At 46.3% G+C, this 21409-nt stretch overlaps 1 protein-coding gene across 1 annotated transcript; it reads right to left on the reverse strand.

The window, feature by feature from the left end:
• Positions 1-874: 874 nt before the first annotated feature.
• Positions 875-20520, reverse strand: MSLN (mesothelin). Its single transcript, XM_041401830.1, has 23 exons — positions 20420-20520; positions 19997-20199; positions 19357-19448; positions 18777-18907; positions 18195-18316; positions 17304-17454; positions 16150-16365; positions 14534-14704; positions 13988-14134; positions 13813-13862; positions 13219-13339; positions 12718-12803; positions 11984-12107; positions 11055-11245; positions 9798-9888; positions 8852-8963; positions 8090-8295; positions 7102-7254; positions 5773-5906; positions 5024-5151; positions 4429-4523; positions 3058-3247; positions 875-1317 (listed from the first exon to the last, which is right to left on the reverse strand). The coding sequence occupies exons 1-23, from the start codon at positions 20501-20503 to the stop codon at positions 1223-1225; spliced, it is 3093 nt and encodes a 1030-aa protein (XP_041257764.1). The 5' UTR covers positions 20504-20520; the 3' UTR covers positions 875-1222.
• Between the last annotated feature and the right edge of the window lie 889 nt (positions 20521-21409).

Here is a 21409-nt window from a genome sequence, read left to right on the forward strand (position 1 = left end):
GTTGTTTTTCCAGCCCAGAGAAGCCCCACAGGTCCTTACTAGAGATTTACTCCCTGTAGTACAACCAGCAGTGCTGCTGACTGCTCTGCCAAGGCAAGAACACCGGGCCCAGCTCCTGCAGGGATTTCCTGTCCATCCCATCCCACTGGGATCTGTTAAACAGTGGGAAACTCAGGGATTTGAGTCACTGGTGGCCCTGCACTGCAGCTGAGAGATCCCCAAAAATCCTATTTAACTTCTTTCACGAGCTGCTTTTTGATCAAGGTTTGTTCAAACCACACACAGACTGTCATGGGATGATTAGCTGGAGATAAATTATCTTGATTACTGTTCAGTGCTATACAATAAAACATCAGTCTGGTTTTTCCTAATCCAACGTGTCCTTTGAGGTGTTTAGTGCTTTGTGGGGAAGCTTTTCCAGCATAAATCCAAAATCTGCACTGAAGGACAGATTCCCTCTCTAGAAAGCTCAGACAGTGAAGATTTATAAGACATGAGATCTACAAATCCCTTTTTCCCTCCCAGATTCTCCTCCTGGAGGAAAGGGGAATGTCAGGAGCTGGATACAGGTTTCACTGATGGGTTTTTTTTTTTTGACAGATATTTCCAATGAGTGGGGAAAAAAATATGGAAAACCTTGTGCAAAGTTCCTTTCCTCCACGTGAGGAAGCTGAGAACAGTTTCAGCTCCTAAATGTTGAACAGCCAACTCCAAGGAACAGGAACAGGCAGATCCTGGGATTCTGAGCCTTCATTTTTGGGGATTCCTGCAGACAGGAAGGTGAGGGCAGCCCCAAGGAAGAGCAGACACTCATCAGTTTGCTTCTGGCATTTTTACTCAGTTCCAGGATTTATTTACAAGCAGCTGGCAAACTTCAGTCCCACCCTGAGGTCTTGGCAGTGTCACGAGGTCAGGCTCTGGGAAATGTCATTTTTAACCTGCAGGACTCACCCTTAAACCCAGCACTAAGATGGGGTTTAGCAGTGGTTTGGAGCTGAGCTGGGCTTGGGCTGTCCCAAAGGCAAAGATCCTGCACCAAAGAGTCTGAATCTTCCCTTCAGACAAAACTGGGATTTTTTTTTCCAAGTGATTTGAAAGCCAAAAGTACCTAAAAGTGAGTTCTGGGCTGATCCCAGCTGCCTGGAGCTCTGGGCACTCCTGAGGCCAGGCCTCAGAGCAGGTCACAGGCTGGTCCCTCTTGGTTCCTGGTGGGAGGAGATGGTCAGGAGAGGATGGACACCATGAAGAAGCTGAGGAGCAGGGCGGGCAGGAGGTGGAACACCGTGGCCACGGCGCCCAGAGGGGCTGAGGACATTGCTGGAGGACAAAGAGGGCATCAGAGCAGAGAAATCAGTGACTGAACTGTGGGAAACGGATTTGTAGAGATAAGATTTGTTCCAAGATAAGAAATGCTGGCTTAGAAATGCCATGGAATGAGACAGGAATTGTTGAGAGAGGGAAATGGAACTAGAAGCAAGTTTTAAAGGATGGCCTTGCAAATAAGGCTGGATACTTTGGAGAAGTAGAACTATGAAAGATGCATTTTAGGACCCACAAGGGGTAATTTTAGATTATTAACTTTAAGGCATTTACAGCATGGTGTGGCTAAAGCTGATAGGCCCAGAAATGCTTATAATATAATTCAGAAATAGTTGGATTCTGATTGTGCTGGTGTGAGTTGTAACATCTGCATTGTCTCACCCTTCACACGAGACTGAAAATGGAATAAAAGTTTTTAAAACACATCTCAGCTACCCCATCTTAAAGTAAGAAAACAACTTAATCTGACAACTGAACCACTCCTCCACGGGGAAAACATCTCCCTGTGCCCCCTGCAGGGATTCTCTTCTCCTGTGTAACCACGGCTAACACCAAGCTGAGTTTGGGTTGGAACTGGAGGATCCTCAAGTTTCCTCCAACCCCAACCCCTGTGATCCTGCTTCTAAGCGAGGAGGAAGGCCTGGAAGTGGTCAGAATGAACCCCAAAAGTGGATAAAATTAACCCAGAATTCACCCCAAAATTAACCTAAAAATGGCCAAAACTCACACAAAATTCACCCCAAATTTAACACAAAAATGGGCAAAATTAACCCAAAAATAACCCAAACTCCCCCCAAAACCATGCAAAATAAACCCAAAAATTCACCTAAAATAAACCCAAAATGAACCTAAGAATGGGAAAAATGAATCTCAAATTACCCCAAAATTAACCCAAAGTTCATCCAAAATGAGCCTAAAATTCACCCAAAATTCACCAAAAATTAACCCAAAAATAACCCAAACTCCCCCCAAAACCATGCAAAATAAACCCAAAAATTCACCTAAAATAAACCCAAAATGAACCTAAGAATGGGAAAAATGAATCTCAAATTACCCCAAAATTCATCCAAAATGAGCCTAAAATTAAGCCAAAATTCACCAAAAATTAACCCAAAGTTCACCCAAAATTCACCAAAAATTAACCCAAAGTTCATGCCAAAATTGAGCCAAAATTAACATGAAAAACAGGGAAAACTCACCAAAAATTAAGCCAAAATTTACCAAAAATTAAGCCAAAATTAAGCCAAAATTAACGTGAAAAACAGGGAAAAACAACCCAAAATTAAGCCAAAATTCACCAAAAATTAAGCCAAAATTCACCAAAAATTAAGCCAAAATTAACATGAAAAACAGGGAAAAACAACCCAAAATTCACCCAAAATTAAGCCAAAATTAACATGAAAAACAGGGAAAAACAACCCAAAATTCACCCAAAATCAACCCCAAAACCAGGAAATTCAACCCAAAATTCACCCAAAATTAAGCCAAAATTCACCCAAAATTAAGCCAAAATTCACCCAAAATTAAGCCAAAATTCACCCAAAATTAAGCCAAAATTAACATGAAAAACAGGGAAAAACAACCCAAAATTCACCCAAAATTCAACCAAAATCAACCCCAAAACCACGAAATTCCACCCCAGATTCACCCAAAACTCATTAAAAACCACCCCGAAACCACCCCAAAAGCACCCCAAAAGCAAGCCGTCACAGCCCGCCCGCCAGGCCCCCACGGCACCTGGGAATCTGGGGGCGGCGAGGTTGATGTAGCCCTCCTGCACGCCCCCCGTGAGCCCCGGCAGCAGCCGCTGCAGCTCCGCCTGCTTCTGCAGCGCCAGCCAGTCGCGCACGGGGCTGCGGCCGCGCCACCGCGCCAGCTCGGGCAGCTGCACGCCCAGCAGCCCCCGCACATCGGCGGGGCTCAGCAGCTGGGAAAACAAAAAGGGACACACAAGGGGTGCTGTGTTAGAGGTAGAAGTGAGAAGCAAAAAAAATTTAAATTATTACTTGAAACCCGATAAAATGATTTAATGCGGAATATTTTATATAGATTATATATGAACTATATATTTGTATTATTTGTAGTGTATATATACATTACACATTTTACATACATTACACATGATATATAAATACTTATCTATACTTAAATACATTTAAATATAAACATATGGACATAAATTTATAGAAAATAACTATAAATATAAATTAAGACATATAAATATATATTTATATTTAAATATATTTAAATATAAACACATACACATAAATGTATATAAAATAAATAGAAATATAAAATAAGACATATAAATACATAAATATATATTTACATTTAAATATATTTAAATATATTTAATTATATATATATATTATATTTATGGCCTGCCCCCTGCCACTGTGAGAGCCTGCCCTGAATGACCGCCACTGCCTTTGCATCCATCCAGGACTCCAAATTCTATTTTTCAAGGAATTTCAGGCCCTTTCCCCACTTTCTACTGGTCCAACAGAAGAAATTTTGGATTCGACGGAACTTGGATTTGACAGAATTTGGATTTGACGGAACTTGGGTTTGACGGAATTTGGATTCGACAGAATTTGGATTTGACGGAATTTGGATTCGACGGAATTTGGATTCGACGGAATTTGGATTCGACGGAATTTGGATTCGACGGAATTTGGATTCGACGGAATTTGGATTTGACGGAACTTGGGTTTGACGGAATTTGGGTTTGACAGAATTTGGGTTTGACAGAATTTGGATTTGACAGAATTTGAGTTTGACAGAATTTGGGTTTGACAGAATTTGGATTTGACAGAATTTGAGTTTGACAGAATTTGGGTTTGACAGAATTTGGATTTGACGGAACTTGGATTCGACGGAACTTGGATTCGACGGAATTTGGATTCGACGGAATTTGGATTCGACGGAATTTGGATTCAACGGAATTTGGATTCAACGGAATTTGGATTCAACGGAATTTGGGTTTGACAGCATTTGGGTTTGACGGAACTTGGATTTGCTGATTTCCACCAACGGACAACACGAGCAACCCCGAGCACTGAACCCCCCAAAACTCGGGGAACCAAAGAGCTCCGAGGCCCAGCTCACCATCAGGGCGTCTCTCCTCAAGGTCACAAAGGTGCTCACGTTCATGTTCACGTCGTCCCTGCTGAGAACCTTCAGGTCTGCGGCTGGAGCCCCCCCTGCGCCAAAGCAAGGAGAACACCGAGGATGGCAGAGCCCAGAGCGGCACAAAATGAGGATTGCTCCAAAACCCATCAGCCTGGGGCTGCTGGCACGCTGCTGCAAAACAGGGGGGTGCTCCTCCTTTTTTTATTGGCAGTTATTTTGTTGGGCAGTAAAAATCTGTGGCCAGAAAGTGGAAAGGAGGATGAGGAAAAGTTGGGAAAAATCTTGGCTTAAAGGGAAAAAAAACCCCAAAACCTTGGCTTAGAAAAAAAGAAAAACAAAAGTGACATGGAAAAGGGCTTTGAGATTCATTCTGAGTTTGATTTTCTTGGTCTGGAAACAGATTTGGGCAACTTAAAGCAGGCACAGAATATTTTGTGCTATCTAAAAGCTGGAAAGACAAACTTTTAACAACTTGACTAGGAAGATTTCCAAATCTTTGATGGATTTTGATACTCATTTCGTTTGTGGCTAAGAGTTCTCTTTCCCCACAACATCCTGGATTTGTACATACCCAGGTAAGGTAAAATCAGCTCATAGTAAGCAGGTGAATGGTGCTGGTCAGAGAAAGCTTCTTTGGCTTTCTGGTACAAGAGGTTCTTCGTCTCCTGAGAACAGGCTGAAGGATCCAGAGATACCAGCCTGCAGAAAAATAAAGGTTTAGGGTGAAAAAAGCTTTTGTTATCTTCAACAAGTTCAATTTTCCCATAGTCTGAGTGTTTTGCTGGGATTCTCTGCACGGCACAGGTGATCCCCAATTCCCAGCTCTATGGAGAGAAGCTGAGAGGAAAAACAATGGCCCAGGTTCCTGCTGAGAATTTGTCCCTCAAGTGATGATGGCTCTGATGGTGCCCAATAAATCTGCGTGTTTGCCAAGCATAATTCATTAATTGCCAAGATAATTTCATTTACCAGTCTTTAAGAGGAGTTCAAACTGGAAATGCTTAAAAACCACGAGGACGTGGCACTTGAGGACGTGGTTTAGTGGTGAGCTTGGTGATGATCTGAGAGGCCTTTTCCAACCTAAAGAACTCCGTAATTCCATGAAATTCTATTTAATTAACTCTTCTGCAGATGAAAGCAGGCACAGAGTCAGATTTGCAGCCCGCTGGGCTGAAATAGAGTTGGATCAGGAATCTGAGCCCCGCCTGGCAGCTCCTAAGGTGCTTCCTAAATTCCCTTTCTCTGGGAGCAAAAAAAAAAAGGAAAAGGATGGGAAAGGGCTTTTGGAAGAAGCCCAGGACACCCCAGCCTGGGACTCACTTGAGGCTGGAGGGGTCGATGGCCTTCAGCTCGGTGGCACTGAGCAGGCACACGTACTTGGTGCCAATGGCATCCAGGGCCGTGGCATTCAGGGCATTGCCCAGCTCCACGTAGCGTTTGATTGCCGCCGACGCCTGCAAACACAATTAATTTTACTGCACTGATTTAATGGCATCAGAAGGTGTGGTTTCACCCCCGAAAGAAACTCTGCCTTAGAATTGCAAAAATAAGATGGAACCGTTTTATTTTATCGTGTTGCGGTGAATTTCGTGTTAGAGATGGAAATGAGATAGTTGGTTTTTGGTGTAGAATAGTTATTTTTTTATTGTACGCCATTTTCATATTAATTTATTATTTTTAATTTTAATTTTATTCATCATTATTTATTTTTATTAATTTTAAGAATTATTTTTATCGCATACCATTTTTATATGGTATTAGAAGGTTTTGTGTTTGAATTTAATTGGTTAGTAATCTAATGAAATTTAGTTCATTGCTTGGTAAGGGTTATTGTTTATTAAACAATATATGTTATATATTTGTATATATAACATATATTTCTATATTTGTTATATATTTGTATACATAACATATTTCTATATGTAACATATATTTCTATACATGTTATCTATTTCTATATATGTTATATATTTCTATAGATGTTAAATATTCCTATGTGTAACACATATTTCTATAGATGTTATATATTCCTATAGATGTTATATATTCCTATATGTAACATATTTCTATATGTACAACATATATTTCTATATATGTTATATATTTCTATAGATGTTAAATATTCCTATGTGTAACACATATTTCTATAGATGTTATATATTCCTATAGATGTTATATATTCCTATATGTAACATATTTCTATATGTACAACATATATTTCTATATATGTTATATATTTCGATGTGTAACATATATTTCTATATATGTTATATATTTCTATATGTGTAACATATATTTCTATATATGCTATATATTTCTATATGCAACATATATTTCTATATATGTTATATGTTTATTAAACATTTTATAGATATGCTTATATCTTTTAAATGGAATTTTATGGGATAGACTTCTTGTTTTCATAGTCGTGAACTTTTTTTTACAACAACAGATTGTTGTGCTAACTGATTTTTATTATTTTTTTTAATAAATGGGAATTTAATAGGTTAGTTTACAACACAAAGCCTGATTTTACAAGGCCTTTCTTTGATAAAGTTCACGTTGATTGGGCCACCCAAAATTGTGGCACCAAAGATGCTCTGACCCCCTCAGAGCCCAAAGCAGCCCCCCCAAGAGCCGAGCCCCTACCAGGGAGTCCGAGGGCCGCGGCTCCGTTGTCAGGAACGCTGCCAGCGTGTCGGCGGAGCTCAGCTGCCAGGTGGAGATCTCCTCCGGGCTGAGCAGGGGCAGGAAAGGGCCCATCTCAGCGAGAACGTGCTGGGGATAACCACGGGGATAGCTCTGTGGAGACACCGCGGGCACGGGCTTGGAGCGGGGCTCGGGGAGCCGGGCTCAGCCTGGGCAAAGGTGGCACGGTTTTAGGGCTGTTTGCATCTCTCTGGTTGGGATTGGAGGGAGGACGGAGCCACGTTCCTGTCAGAGGGGGCCTGTGAAAGGCTGAGGGCCAACAGGGCAGGAAAACCCTGATTAGATGTAGAAATGAGAGATAAGAAATAAATGTATTCCCAGTAAAGGTGGTTAAACCGTGGGAGAGGAGCTGAGAGACAGTGGAGTCACATCCTTGGAGATCCTAAATTGTCCAGGACAAGGCCCTGAGAAATCCCATCAGTGGAAATTTGAGTCACACCCTTGGAGATCCTAAATTCCCCAAGACAAGGCTCTGAGTGATCCCATCAGTGGAAATTTGAGTCAAACCCTTGGAGATCCTAAATTCCCCAAGACAAGGCCCTGAGAAATCCCATCAGTGGAAATTTGAGTCACACCCTTGGAGATCCTAAATTGCCCAGGACAAGGCCCTGAACAATCCCACCAGTGGAAATTTAAATCATACCTTTGGAGATCCTAAATTGCCCAGGACAAGGCCCTGAGTGATCCCATCAGTGGAAATTTAAATCACACCCTTGGAGATCCTAAATTCCCCACAACAAGGCCCTGAGTGATCCCATCAGTGGAAATTTGAGTCAAACCCTTGGAGATCCTAAATTGCCCACGACAAAACCCTGAGTGATCCCATCAGTGGAAATTTGAGTCACATCATTGGAGATCCTAAATTGCCCATGACAAAACCCTGAGTGATCCCATCAGTGGAAACTGGACATTTTTGGGCTGGAATTACCTCGTGCAGGTATTCCTTCAGCACAGCCAGCTGGGGGATGCTGAAGGGGTAGGTGAGGACCTGGGAGAGGTGATTTTCCAGGAAGAGGCGATTTTCCTGGGAGATGTTCTGGAGGCAGGCACGCAGGATCTCCGGTGGGATGTAGAAGGCAGGCATCAGGTCATCACTCAGAACTTCCTCTGTTATCTCCCGCCCAGGTGGGCATCCTGCTGAAGCCATGGCAAACTCAGGGTTAAATTAAATCCTTCCACTCCAAGCTTTGGATCCCAGAATCATTTTGGTTGGAAAAACCTTCAAGGTTGAGCTCTGCCCGATCCCCACTTTGTCACCAGCACCGAGTTCCTTGGACACCTCCAGGGATGGGGACTCCAAACCTCCCTGGGAGCCTCTCCCAAGGCCTGAGGAGCTCCAGGGTGACCCCTGGTCCCAGAGGGAATGTCAGGGTGACCCCTGCTCCCAGGGGGAATGTCAGGGTGACCCCTGGTCCCAGAGGGAATGTCAGGGTGACCCCTGGTCCAGGAGGGAGTGTCAGGGTGACCCCTGCTCCCTGTGGGAATGTCAGGGTGACCCCTGCTCCCAGGGGGAATGTCAGGGTGACCCCTGGTCCCAGAGGGAATGTCAGGGTGACCCCTGCTCCCAGGGGGAATGTCAGGGTGACCCCTGCTCCCAGGGGGAATGTCAGGGTGACCCCTGCTTCCAGGGGGAATGTCAGGGTGACCCCTGCTCCCAGGGGGAATGCTCTGGGTCAGGGCAGCTCCGTACCTTCCGCTCGCTTGTGCCGCCGGGGCAGGAGCTCCCCGACGATGGTGCCCAGCTCCTCCCTGGACAGAGAGGAATCCCAGGCAAAGTTCCTCAGCCAGGTGATCAAAGCTTTCTGCAAGGAAAAGGGACCATCGGGGGGATTTGGGAATGCTGGATGTGCCTCCAGCACAGCTCCTGCTCCTCACACAGCGGGCTCTGAGCATGGAGATCCTGAACCAAAAGCAATTCCTTAAATGTTTGAACTCTCCCTTTGCCCAGCCCATCAGTGACTGGAGCTCCTCACAAAGCACTGGGAGAGTTATTCCTGCCCTTCCCAAGTGACAGGAAGGGACTGGCAGTGACCTGGATTTGCAGTTCCAGCCTGTCAGCTCTGATGCCTTCAGTTTGAGCTTTCATATTTCCAGATTCTGGACTGCACTGGTACATTCTGGACTTCACATAAAGTGTCAGCAGCTCTCCTCACAGCTCAGTCACACAGAACAATCCTTTGCCAGCCCCAGAACCAAGGACACCGCTGCAGCTTCAGCCCCAGAAAGTGCAAACAACAGGGAATTGAGGAGAGCAGTCTGGGAGGATGGGACTGCATCACCTGAGCTGGAACTGGACAATGAACCCCAAGGTGGAAATGGACCAAAACTGATAAAAGTGTGAAAACTCCTGACCCATTGTCCATCTTGGGGGTAGCCACAGCCAGGCTCTTGTACTGCCCAGGGTGTATCCTTTGAGGATTTTAATAAATCCCTGCTTTATTCCTTTAGCTCTGCCCAGCTCTGCTCCAGACCCCAGCCCCATGAACCCTCCCTCCCACACCCCCATCCCTCTGGCAGCAGCTGCTTTAAAGGAAGAACTGCTGGAATCAGCCTGGCTGAACCCCCCCAGCAGCCCCCAGCCCCATTCCCAGCCCAGCCGTGCCCCCCAAGCCCCCCAGGCCGGGGGCAGAGCCCACCTTGGGGATCTGCTGCAGGATGCTGGGGTCCAGCACGGGGAGCAGCCCGCCCAGCTCGCTCAGGGTGAAGGCTGACCACGCTGCAGGAGGCCTGCAGACAAAAAAAATGTGTTGCAAATAAGTGAAACCTTGTAAAAGAACAGCCTTATAAACGTGATTTAAACCTTACTACTCCAACTAAGCTGTTACATTCCCATAGGAAAAGAATTATAAAAATAAAAATCAATTTACATAACGATCTGTTCTTGTAAGAAAACAGTTGGCACCTATAAAAATAAGAAATAATCTTGTAAAAATTTATAAATAAAAAATATAAACTATCAAGAAAGAGAAAAGTTTAATAAACATGTACACTAACCATTACCAACCAATCAACTGAGTTTCAATCATTTACTAATCTGTTAAATTCAAACACAGTACCTTCTAATATCACATAAAATGAGCTATCTACAATAAAAATTCAGCTATTCTACACAAAAAAACAAGTGTCTCATCTGTCTCATTTCTATCCCTAACACAAGCCACAATGAAAATGAGCAGGTATCAGCTGTCAAGGAAGAACAAAAGGGAAAAAAACACCTTTAAATCCCCCAGGATTACATCCTTGCAACACGTGACGTTAAGAAAACATAAAGTTTAAGCCCTAAAACACCTCAACCACTTCCTGTTGCACAAAATGCCATTGCAGCAGAGCAGAAGTTGTCAAGGTCATAACTCAGGGCAGCTGGGTGGGAAAATGGCCTTGAACAAACACATTATTTTCTTAAGGCTCCTTCTGGAACCCAAAGAATTTCTGTTGCTTGCTGTGGTCCAATTCAGTGCCAAGATCCTGGGGCAATTGACCCAGGAAGGAAAATATTTTACTTCCCTGTGTGTTAGAATAGGGATTTATCTAACACCTCTCACTGGACAGGCAGAATGTCAGCACAGACTTCCAGGAGACAAACAGCTTGACCTCACCTGTGATCACCAGGCCAGGCAGAGAAGTCTGATTAATGAAAAATCAATTTTTGATACTGGGGGAAAAGCTTTTATAACGAGCAAGAGAGACACAGAAGTGACCACGTTTTTCAGGAGAATTTCACCCAGGCCTTTCAGCTGAAATAATTTCTACCAAACAACATAAAAGGCCCAGTGCAAAGCTCAAAAGCAAGAAGATTTTTGGGTTTTTGACCAAGCTGCTTGGCTGGAGTTCACCCAGGCCTTAACAGGACCACGGGTTTGATTAAGGGAACAACCCAGGAGGAAAATCCTTACCCAAAGGTGGTGTTGCCACTGCTGAGGACGTCCCTGATGGCCTCTTCTTGCTCAGGCAGGAAAGACCCACAGTGGCTCAAACCCCTCAGCAAAGTGCCCCCAGAACTCCTGATGTACTCCCCCCCCAGGTCACACACCAGCCAGCCCAGGATCTCAGCGTTTCCTTTATTTATTTGTGTGCCAGGAATGCCCTGGAATAAAGGCAGAGGCATTAGCTGGGATGGAGCATCCCCGGACCCCAGTTCCTGCAGGATCCCTGTTCCTGCAGGATCTCCATCCCTGCAGGACCCCCATCCCTGCAGGATCCCAATCAAGCCTGCAGGATTCTCATCCCTGTGGGATCCCCAATCCCTGCAGGATCCCAATCAAGCCCTGCAGGATCCCCATCCCTGCAGGAACCCAGTTCCTTCAGGATCCCAAACCAATCCCTGCAGGATCCCAATCAAGCCCTGCAGGACCCCAAGCCCTGCAAGATCCCAGTCCCTGCAGGATCCCACATTCCTGCAGGACCCCAGTTCCTTCAGGATCCCAAATCCCTGCAGGATCCCAGTCCATCAAGCCCTGTGGGACCCCAATTCCTGCAGGATCCCAATCAAGCCCTGCAGGACCCCAGTTCCTTCAGGATCCTCAATCCCTGCAGGATCCCAATCAAGCCCTGCAGGATCCCCATCCCTGTGGAATCCCCATCCCTGCAGGATCCAAATTCCTGTAGGATCCCAGTCCATCAAGCCCTGCAGGACCCCAGTTCCTTCAGGACCCCAATCCCTGCAGGATCCCAGTCCCTCAAGCCCTGCAGGATCCCCATCCCTGCAGGACCCCAATTCCTGCAGGATCCCCATCCCTGCAGGATCCCAATTCCTGCAGGATCCCAGTCCATCAAGCCCTGCAGGACCCCCAATCCCTGCAGGATCCCATCCCTCTCCTCCTACCAGGCACTCCAGAGCCTCCAGGAGCAGCTGCTGCCTCTGCGGGGCCTCTCTGGGCAGAACATCCCCGTTTGCCTTCCCAACGTGGATGAAGAACTGGCTGCAGTTCCCTGCATAGTCCGAGGGGCTGGAAAGACAAACTCCATGGATTTTGGGGAATGAGACCAAGCTCAAGGCACCCCATGTCTGACAAAACATCTTCTACACCTGCGCACCGAACTCCAGGAGCTGCTCTTCCCCAGTTTTCTGCTGCGCCATTAAATCCTTCAAAAATTCCTGAAGTTTAAAAAATGGTTCTTTAAAAATCTGTTTTGACCTGAAGGAATTTGTTGTGTGAGGCACAGCTTAAAATTGTTCAAGGTTTGGGTGCAGAACCACAGCAGGAAGGTACTGGAACAGGGGAATTCACTTTATTCCCTGTTTTCTTTGGTGTTGTAAGGGAAAAGCACATTCAGAGGCCTGGGAATGCTAAACTTGGCCTTGGCCTCTGCCTGGGATGGGGCAGCCTCAGCTTCTCTGGGAAACCTGGGCCTCCCCACCCTGACAAGGAAGGATTTATTCCAATATCTCATACAAATCTCCTCCTCCAGCTTTCTGCAATCCCATTTTTAATTCCCCAGGAAGAGGCCTAAACAAGCTCTGAAATAGAAATCAAATTAGCCAGCCTGGTTATAAACTAATCTTTATTTTTTCTATGTTGCTCTAAGGCAAGATGATGAAAAGCACAGCACAGTTACCTTAAAAACAGCAGCAGGTCTTGGGGATAACTGTCCAAATCCTTGGGAATCCCATGCAGAGTCACCATCTTCAGCAAGCAGCTCAGCTGGAAGGACACCAGAGATTGCAGCAAGGACAGAAACCACCACGAAACACAAGGAAAAGATAAAATAATGTAAACATTTTATGCTGCTCTGAAGAAAGAAAAAAAAAAAACAAGAGAGGGGGAAAAAATGGAAATCAAAGGGCTTGGATTTCTCCTTTTTTCAGGGAAACTCAGCTGTGGGAGGGACACCCAGGACTTTTGTCCATAGGAAGGGACCACAGGGACCACCCTGACACCCCAACAACCCCCCCTGTCCCTGGGTCACCCTCTGGGGGCAGAACCTGTCCCTAAAACCCATCCTAACCCCCCTGGCACATCCCTGCTCCAGCCCCTGGGCTCCAGGGGCTGCTCTGGCTGAACAATTTCCTTTAGCTCATGCAGGACACCATCAAACCCTTGGGAATGTGGGCATTACCTGGTCCTGGCCCAGCCTGACCTTCTTCTTCCTCATGACCCTGGCCAGCTCCTGGAACCTCTCTGCCCCCACAGCGCTGGCAGCCGCACAGGTGAAGCCCTGGAGCACAGACTGGGAGAGCCTGGGAATTCCCAGCAGGAAAATCAGAAGGGAAAAGCCTTCAGGAAGGTGAATTCAGAGCAAAACTCTGCTGACCCCACCGTTTTTTCCAGATATAAATCTTTGTTTTCATAATTTTCATCTCAAATACGTCAAAAGACAGAGCGGCCCCTTTAAATGAATCCCTGGAATTGCCCTCTGGAAGGTTTGGAAATGCATTCCCTGCTTGGAAATGCCTTCCAGAGGCAATCTGGAGCAAGATTCCAGGTGCAGCCTGAGCCAGCAGCATCATTTTAGGAAGAAAATGTGGCTCCTGGGTGCATCTGACAGCTGAGCCCTGGGAAATCTCCGTGTTCCACGTCTGTGTTTGGGCTCCCATCCCATTTCCCATCTGTTCCCGTGGATTCCAGGGGGTGGATGTGGATGCTCCATGGGAAAGGTGGGAATTGCCAGGAAAACAAACAGAAAATGGAAGGAGAGGAGGAAAATCTTTACCTGCTGAAGTCAGGCTCTGCCTTCACCACATCACTGAAAAACATGGCAGCCTGGGGAGCAAAGGCAGAGCTCAGAGGTTTTCCAGGGAAAAGGGCTCCGTTTCCAGGGGGGGTTGTGGAATTCATGGCCCCACAGAGGGCAGGGCTGCCAGGGAGGGGAGGGAGGAGCCCTTTACCTGCTCTCTGGTCCATGGCTTGTTGTTGAGATCCTGCACGTTTGGCTTCTCTTCCCCAAAAACCAGCAGGGATTTTGGGATGGAGCTGGCCAGAGCACTGGGAATGAGTCTAACCAGCTCAGAGGGGTGGCCAACTCTGGAGGAAACCTTGGAGAAACCCAAGAGAACAAACCATGGCCATCTCACTTCAGTGAGATTTGCTTCAGTGCAAACCACGGCACGATCAGAACCAGAGAATTATTTGGGTTGGAAAAGCCCCTCCAGGACCAAGTCCAACCTTGAATTATTCTGCTCCATTAACATCCTCCCACTGGGAAGCAGCTTCTGGGAGCAACCCCACGACACAAATCCCTCCTGGCCTTGTCCCCAAGAGGCTGAGCAGGCCAGGGACAGTGACAGCACCGGAGTGGCCCTGTCCTGCTGCCACCCTGCCAGGCTGTGCCCATCCCACAGGGAACGCTGCCGGGGCGGGCAGCTGTGCCACAGCTGGCCCAGGTGAGCTGTGCCCCGCTCCTGCTCCTGGCTGAGCACACAAAACAAGGTCACCTTTTCCACCAGGGTCCTCTTCAGAGCCGAGGGCAGGGCGTCCACGTGCTGGGAGAAGCCTGGCAGCTGGATGGCCTCCAGGACAACCTCTGGGGACAAACTCCTGAGCATGCTGCTGTTGAGGCCGGCCACCAAGGTGCCCAGCTCTGCCAGGCTCTGTCCATCCAGGATCTGCCAGGGAATCCCAGGAAAAAATCAGCTTGGAAAAGAAGACCTTTGAGACCCTCGACCCCACCTGGTCCCCAGCCCAGAGCTCTGAGTGCTCATGCCTTAAGCTTGAACTTTTACATTTTCCAGATTCTGCATTGGTTTCTAACTCTGAACTCCATATAAAGTGTCAGCAAGTTCTCCTCACAGCTCAGCCACACAAAGCAATCCTTTTCTTTTTCAGATTAAGCCCTTTTCTGACCCAGAGATGGGGTTGCTGAGAGGTGTTTTATAAACTTTTATTCCATTTTCAGTCTCGTGTGAAGGGTGAGACAATACAGATGTTGTCATTCACACCACCACAATCAAAATTTAACTATTTCCTAATTGCAATACATAATAAGTATTTCTTGGGCTAGCAGTTTCAGCCACACCATGCTGTAAATTCCTTAAAGTTAATAATCTAAAATTACCCCTTGTGAGTCCTACTATAATGCATCTTTCACAGTCCTATTCCTCCAAAGTATCCAGTCTTATTTGCAAGGCCATCATTTAAAACTTGTTTCTAGTTCCATTTCTCTCTCTCAACAATGCCTGTTTCTCTAGAAGTTCGTATTTCACTACAAATGCTTCTCTACAAATTCATTTCCTGCATTTTTCCAGCCCCAGAACCAAGGACACCGCTGCAGCTTCAGCCCCAAAAGTGCAAACAACAGGGAATTGAGGAGAGCAGTCCGGGAGGATGGGACTGCATCATCTGAGCTGGAATTGGACAATGAACCCCAAGGTGGAAATGGACCAAAACTGATAAAAGTGTGAAATCTCCTGACCCATTGTCCATCTTGGGGGTAGCCACAGCCAGGCTCTTGTGCTGCCCAAGGTGTATCCACAGAATTCACAGAATCCCCAGGTTGGGAAAGATCTCCAAGACCACAGGTGTATCCACAGAATTCACAGAATCCCCAGGTTGGGAAAGACCTCCAACATCATCGAGTCCAGCCCAGCCCCAACCCCTCAGCTCAACCCTGGCCCCCAGTGCCACATCCAGGCTTTGTTAAACACACCAGGGATGGGGAGTGCAGCCATTCCAGAACTTTATCACCTTTCTGTAAAAAACTTTTTCCTAATACCCCACCTGAATTTCCCTTGGAGCAGTTTGAGGCTGTGTGCTCTGGTTGTGTCAGAATCCTTTGAAGTCCCTTTAATAAATCCCACACCCCACCTGAATTTCCCTTGGAGCAGTTTGAGGCTGTGTGCTCTGGTTCTGTCAGAATCCTTTGAAATCCTTTTAATAAATCCTGACTTTACTCCTTGAACTCTGCCCACCCTCTGTCCCAGGCTGCCTCTCAACGCACCAGAGCCACCTCCAGACATCCCTTGGACACCTCCAGGATGAGGATTCCCAACCTCCCTGGGCACTCCCAGTGCCTGAAACCCTTCCCAGGAGGAGGATGTGAGGAGCTCAGTACCTGGTAGCCAGAGAGGAGCAGTTTGCTGACCACAGCCCTGGCCTGCTCAGCCCTCCAGCCCTGGACTGTCCCCAGGGCAGGCAGAGCTGCCTCCAGCTGCTCCTCAGGGATGCTCTCCTGGATCCTGGAGACCGAGAGCCCCAGGGCAGCCTGGCCCAAGGCTCCCAGCTCGGCTGGGGACAAATCATCCAAATTCCTCAGCAGGGAGGCTGCCACCTGTGAGACAGAGCAGAGTCAGAGCAGCAGCGATGGATCCCACAGCCTTAAATCCCTGGGTTTCTGCTCAGGTTTGCCCGTGGATGTGTGGAAGAGGTTTTACACAACTTCTGTGAGCCAGAGAGGACTTTGAGAAGAGGATCCATGGTTGTCCCTGAAAGAATTTCCAACCAAGGTTGTTGACAGAGAAATCAAGAAAGAAAAAAGGAGAAATAAGAGAAACCAAGAAAGACAGAAGAAATAAGACAGAAGAAATAAGACAGAAGAAATAAGAGAAAACAAAAAAGACAGAAGAAATTATAAGAGAAACCAAGAAAGAAAGAAGGAGAAATAAGAGAAACCAAGAAAGAAGAAATAAGAGAAACCAAGAAATACAGAAGGAGAAATAAGAGAAACCAAGAAGAAATAAGAGAAACCAAGAAAGAAAGAAGAAATAAGAGAAACCAAGAAAGAAATGAGAAATAAGAGAAACCAAGAAGAAATAAGAGAAACCAAGACAGAAAGAAGAAGAAATAAGAGAAACCAAGAAAGAAAGAAGAAATAAGAGAAACCAAGAAAGACAGAAGAAGAAAAAAGAGAAACCTGCAATTCTCTATCCCAATGAGCACTTTGTTTGTCTTTCCTGACCAACGAGTGAAGTGTAAGCTTGGGAGTTTTGTAAGAATGTACAAAAATGCAGGAATATTGCATGCATAAATTCATGCAGGAATAAAGACAGCTTGAAGCCTTCTGGCAATGGGGTGCTGCTTTGCACTGTGTCCCTCCCAAAGTGCACGGACCATTCCCACCCCTGAGCCCCGTGAGGTGACAAAAGCCCAGCCAGACACCACAACAGAGACACGGGGTGACCCAGAGGAGGGTGACAAGAGGGGACACAGAGCTGGGCACCACCACCCCCGGCAGGTTGTGTGCAGCTGAGAGGATGCCCAGGTGCTCACCTGCAGCTCCCGAGGTGCCAGGGAGGCTCGGGGCATCCCCCTGCTCCAGGGGCAGCTCCTCCCGAGCCTCTGGGCCACTCCCAAAGCCTCCTCCCTGCTCAGGTTGGCCACTGCCCCGGGGCTCAGGTGACAAATAAACCTGTCCGGGAGGCTGCGGGGGGGAAAGGAGAGGCTGGCTCAGAGACCTTCCCTCTGCTCCAGGGGATGTCCTTCTCCAGGCACCTTTCTCCATCCTTTCAGCTCCGCTGGTGCCGAAGCTGCAGCTCAGGGAGCTGGAAAAGCCTGGGAGCACTGCAGGGAAATCGTGTCCCAGGAAAAGAACTGGGGATTGGCCCTCCTCGAGGGCAAGGGCAGTGGGGTTACCTGAAAATGGAGCCCTCAAAGAGAAAATGAATGGAACCTTTAAAGGGAAAATGAATGGAACCCTTAAAGGGAAAATGAAGAGAACCCTTAAAGAAAAAATGAGTAGAACCTTTAAAGGGAAAATTAATAGAACTTTTAAAGGGAAAATTAATAGAACCTTTAAAGAGGAAATTAATAGAACCTTTAAAAAGGAAATTAATAGAACCTTTAAAGGGAAAATTAATAGAACCTTTAAAGAGATAATTAATAGAATCTTTAAAGAGAAAAAGAATGGAACCTTTAAAGGGAAAATGAATGGAACCTTTAAATAAAAAATTAATAGAACCCTTAAAGAGAAAATTAATGAAAACTTTAAAGGGAAAATTAATGGAACATTTAAAGGGAAAAAGAATGGAACCTTTAAAGAGGTACCTGTCCGGGAGGCTGCGGGGAAAATTAATAGAATCTTTAAAGAGGAAATTAATAGAACCTTTAAAGAGGAAATTAATCAACAGTGCCAGGCTGAGCCAGATGCCCTCAGATCCATACCTGGACAGTGGAAAGGCAGGAGCAGAGGTCAGGAGCTGGGTGTAGTACAGGGCAGTCTCCCTGAGCAAGGTGAGGTTCCCAACCATCTCCATATTCACCGGGTCCCTGGCGAATTTTTGAAGCTGAAGGGTGGAAAAAAATAACAAGGGAAAATGGTTCAGATGGATCCTTCAGTCCTGACAGTGACACGGGACAGTTTGAGCCAGCCTCAGGGCTTTTCACCTGGGTTTAAAGTTGTGCTGAGGTTTATTTTGGTTTTATTTTCAAGTAAACACTGCGACCTGGTTGCTCCTCTCACTGACTCCAGTTTGCTCCCTGCAGAATTCCCTTTGTGAAACCAACTTCTGTGCAAATCCCTCTCATCACAGGATGGGGAGAAATAACTGCAGTGACTGTGCACCCCAGATTAGCCAGAGAAATGTTCCTGCTGGCAGGAATTCCGAGGGCAGGCGGGACAGGGATCGGAGAACGTGGCTGGGGCTGGAATGGGATGGGTGACCCTTAAATCCTTCCAACCCCACCATCCTGGGGCTCTGGATTTGCTCAGGGCAGGACTGTGACCCCCCCAGGGTCCCCACTCACTGTGGCTTCATCCCCAAAAAGCTGCAGGTCCTCCACGGTGGCGTGCTCCAGGAAGGAGCCCAGGAAATTCCGAAACCAGGCAGTGGAATTGAGGCTGGGAATGGCCTGGCTGTGGCAGCTCTGGGTGGGTCCTGCAGGCAGGAATGCAGGAACAGAGAAACCATGGAGCCACAGTCAGAAATGCAGGAACAGAGAAACCATGGAGCCACAGTCAGAAATGCAGGAACAGAGAAACCATGGAGCTGCAGGAACACAGAAATGCAGGAACAGAGAAACCATGGAGCCACAGTCAGAAATGCAGGAATAGAGAAGCCATGGAGCTGCAGGAACACAGAAATGCAGGAACACATATCCTATGGAGCTACAGTCAGAAATGCAGGAACAGAGAAACCATGGAGCTGCAGTCAGAAATGCAGGAACAGAGAAACCATGGAGCTACAGTCAGAAATGCAGGAACACAGAAATGCAGGAACAGAGACCCCATGGAACTACAAACAGACAGGAATGCAGGAACACAGACTTTTAAAATCTTAAAAAGAAGTGCCTGGCGTTTTTCACCCCCCTGTGCCAGGTCCTTTACCGTGCTGGGTGAGGAAATACTTGATCCCAGAGTAGAGATTCCTCTGCTCCTCCACAGAAAGCTGGGAATAGATTCCATCCAGGGCAGCCACTCTGCCAAAGGAAGGGAAACACCTCAAACCTTGCTGAGGCAGGGCCTGGGCTCTCACAAAAACATGGATATTCTCAAGCCCATCCTTTTCTGTTGGATTAAGCCCTTTTCTGACCCAGAGATGGGGCAACTGAGAGGTGTTTTATAAACATTTTATTTTAAAAATGTTAAAAAAACCATTTTATAAATGTTTTTATTCCGTTTTCAGTCTCATGAGAAGGGTGAGACCATACAGGTGTTATAATTCACACCATCACAATCAGAAGCCATTGTGTTGTCATTTCCTAGCTGTAAAAAAACCAGTCTGTTGTCATTTCCTAATTCCAACACACCACAAGCATTCCTTGGCCTGTCTAGAATATTTCTAAATCAACATTTCTTATCTCAAAATTGATATGTATAAACACAGACAATACAAACCTTTAATTAAACTTCAAAGATCTTCTACAAATCCACTTCCCACCCTTTTCCAAAGTGATTTTGCCCCCCACACAAAGAGGAGCCCCCAGGGCGTGGCTCTGGTGGCACAGAGGGGACATTCCACACTCACAGCAGCTGGAATTCCTCACAGGACACATCCTTGGCAAGGAGGCAGCCAAAGACCTGGGGATCCACCAGGAATGGCTCAAGGCCCTCGTGGAGCCACTGGAGCAGCACTGGGGGGGTCTCAATCCCGGGCACTCGGAGCATCCTCTCCCACAGACCATTGAGGAAAACCAGGCTCCACTCCAGGGAAAGGGGCACCTGGGAAAACTGGGGGCGAGGGGAGGAGAAAAACCCCTGAATTCCAGGGAATTCTAACCACACACCCACAGAAATCCAAGCAAATCCCAATGCTGAATTGAATCTGTTGTCTCGGATGGGGCTCTTTCCAAAATAAGGTTAAAAAAATAAACAGGGGGTTTGAAAGGAAGGCTTTTCCTGAGCAAAAATTCCCTGGATTGGAGGGAATTCCATTTGAGGGAAGGCTCACCTGCTGGCTGAACATGGTCAGGGAGGCCAGAAGCTTCCTGGCATCATATTTGGAAAAGAACAGCATGGAATATTCTGGATCCATGGCTGTGCTGGGTTTAGAGGCCAGGCAGGAATATAAGGATGTGAGGAAATCATCCTGAAGGTCCTGGAGCCAGGCTCCCTGGGAAAGAGAAGGGAAATGCAAATAAAGATCATTTTTAGGGAGGAAATCACCCTCAGGGGGCTCATCCACACCTGGGCATTTGTCCAGCTTTATCCAAAAAAAAAAAAACCACCCCCAAAATTGCCAAAATTTTGCCCAAATTTCAAAAATATTTGCTCTAACTAGAAACTTCCATGGGGAACTCTCTAATTCCCAAACATTTTTTCAGGGAAATGGATTACAAGCAGCAGAAGACAAAAACAAAACCAAGAAAAAACAAACACCAAAAAATCCCAAAACCCCCGCTGATAAATGTTTGCAGGAGTGCCATCTTTCTGTCAGACATATTTATTGAAAAACACAAATTGCTGCCAATTTAATTGCAATTACTGGCAATTAAGAGATAATGACAAAACCAGGGAAGAATGCAAACCTGGAATAGTCAGGTGGCATTTTCCACACTGCAACCACTTCCAATTGTAATTTTACCCCTTTTAATTGTGTTTTTACCACTCCTAGTTGTGCTTTTACCCCTTCTAATCGTGCTTTTACCCCTTTTAATTGTAATTTTACCCCTTTCAATTGGGTTTTTACCCCTTCCAATTACTCTTTTATGCCTTGAATTGTGTTTTTACCCCATCTAATTCTGTTTTTGCCGCTCCTAGTTGTGTTTTACCCTTTTTAATAATGTTTTTATCCCTTTTAATTGTGTTTTTACCCCTCGAATTGTGCTTTTACCCCTTTTAATTGTGCTTTATCCCAACGGCCCAGGGTGACTTTCCTGCAGAGATTCATTCCAATGCTGTGACACCAATTTTTAAGAGTCAATTTGATTTGCAAAGTCCC

This window comes from Onychostruthus taczanowskii, unplaced genomic scaffold, assembly GCF_017590055.1.
Source record: "Onychostruthus taczanowskii isolate IOZ18803 unplaced genomic scaffold, ASM1759005v1 scaffold19, whole genome shotgun sequence".
NCBI lineage: Eukaryota > Metazoa > Chordata > Aves > Passeriformes > Passeridae > Onychostruthus > Onychostruthus taczanowskii.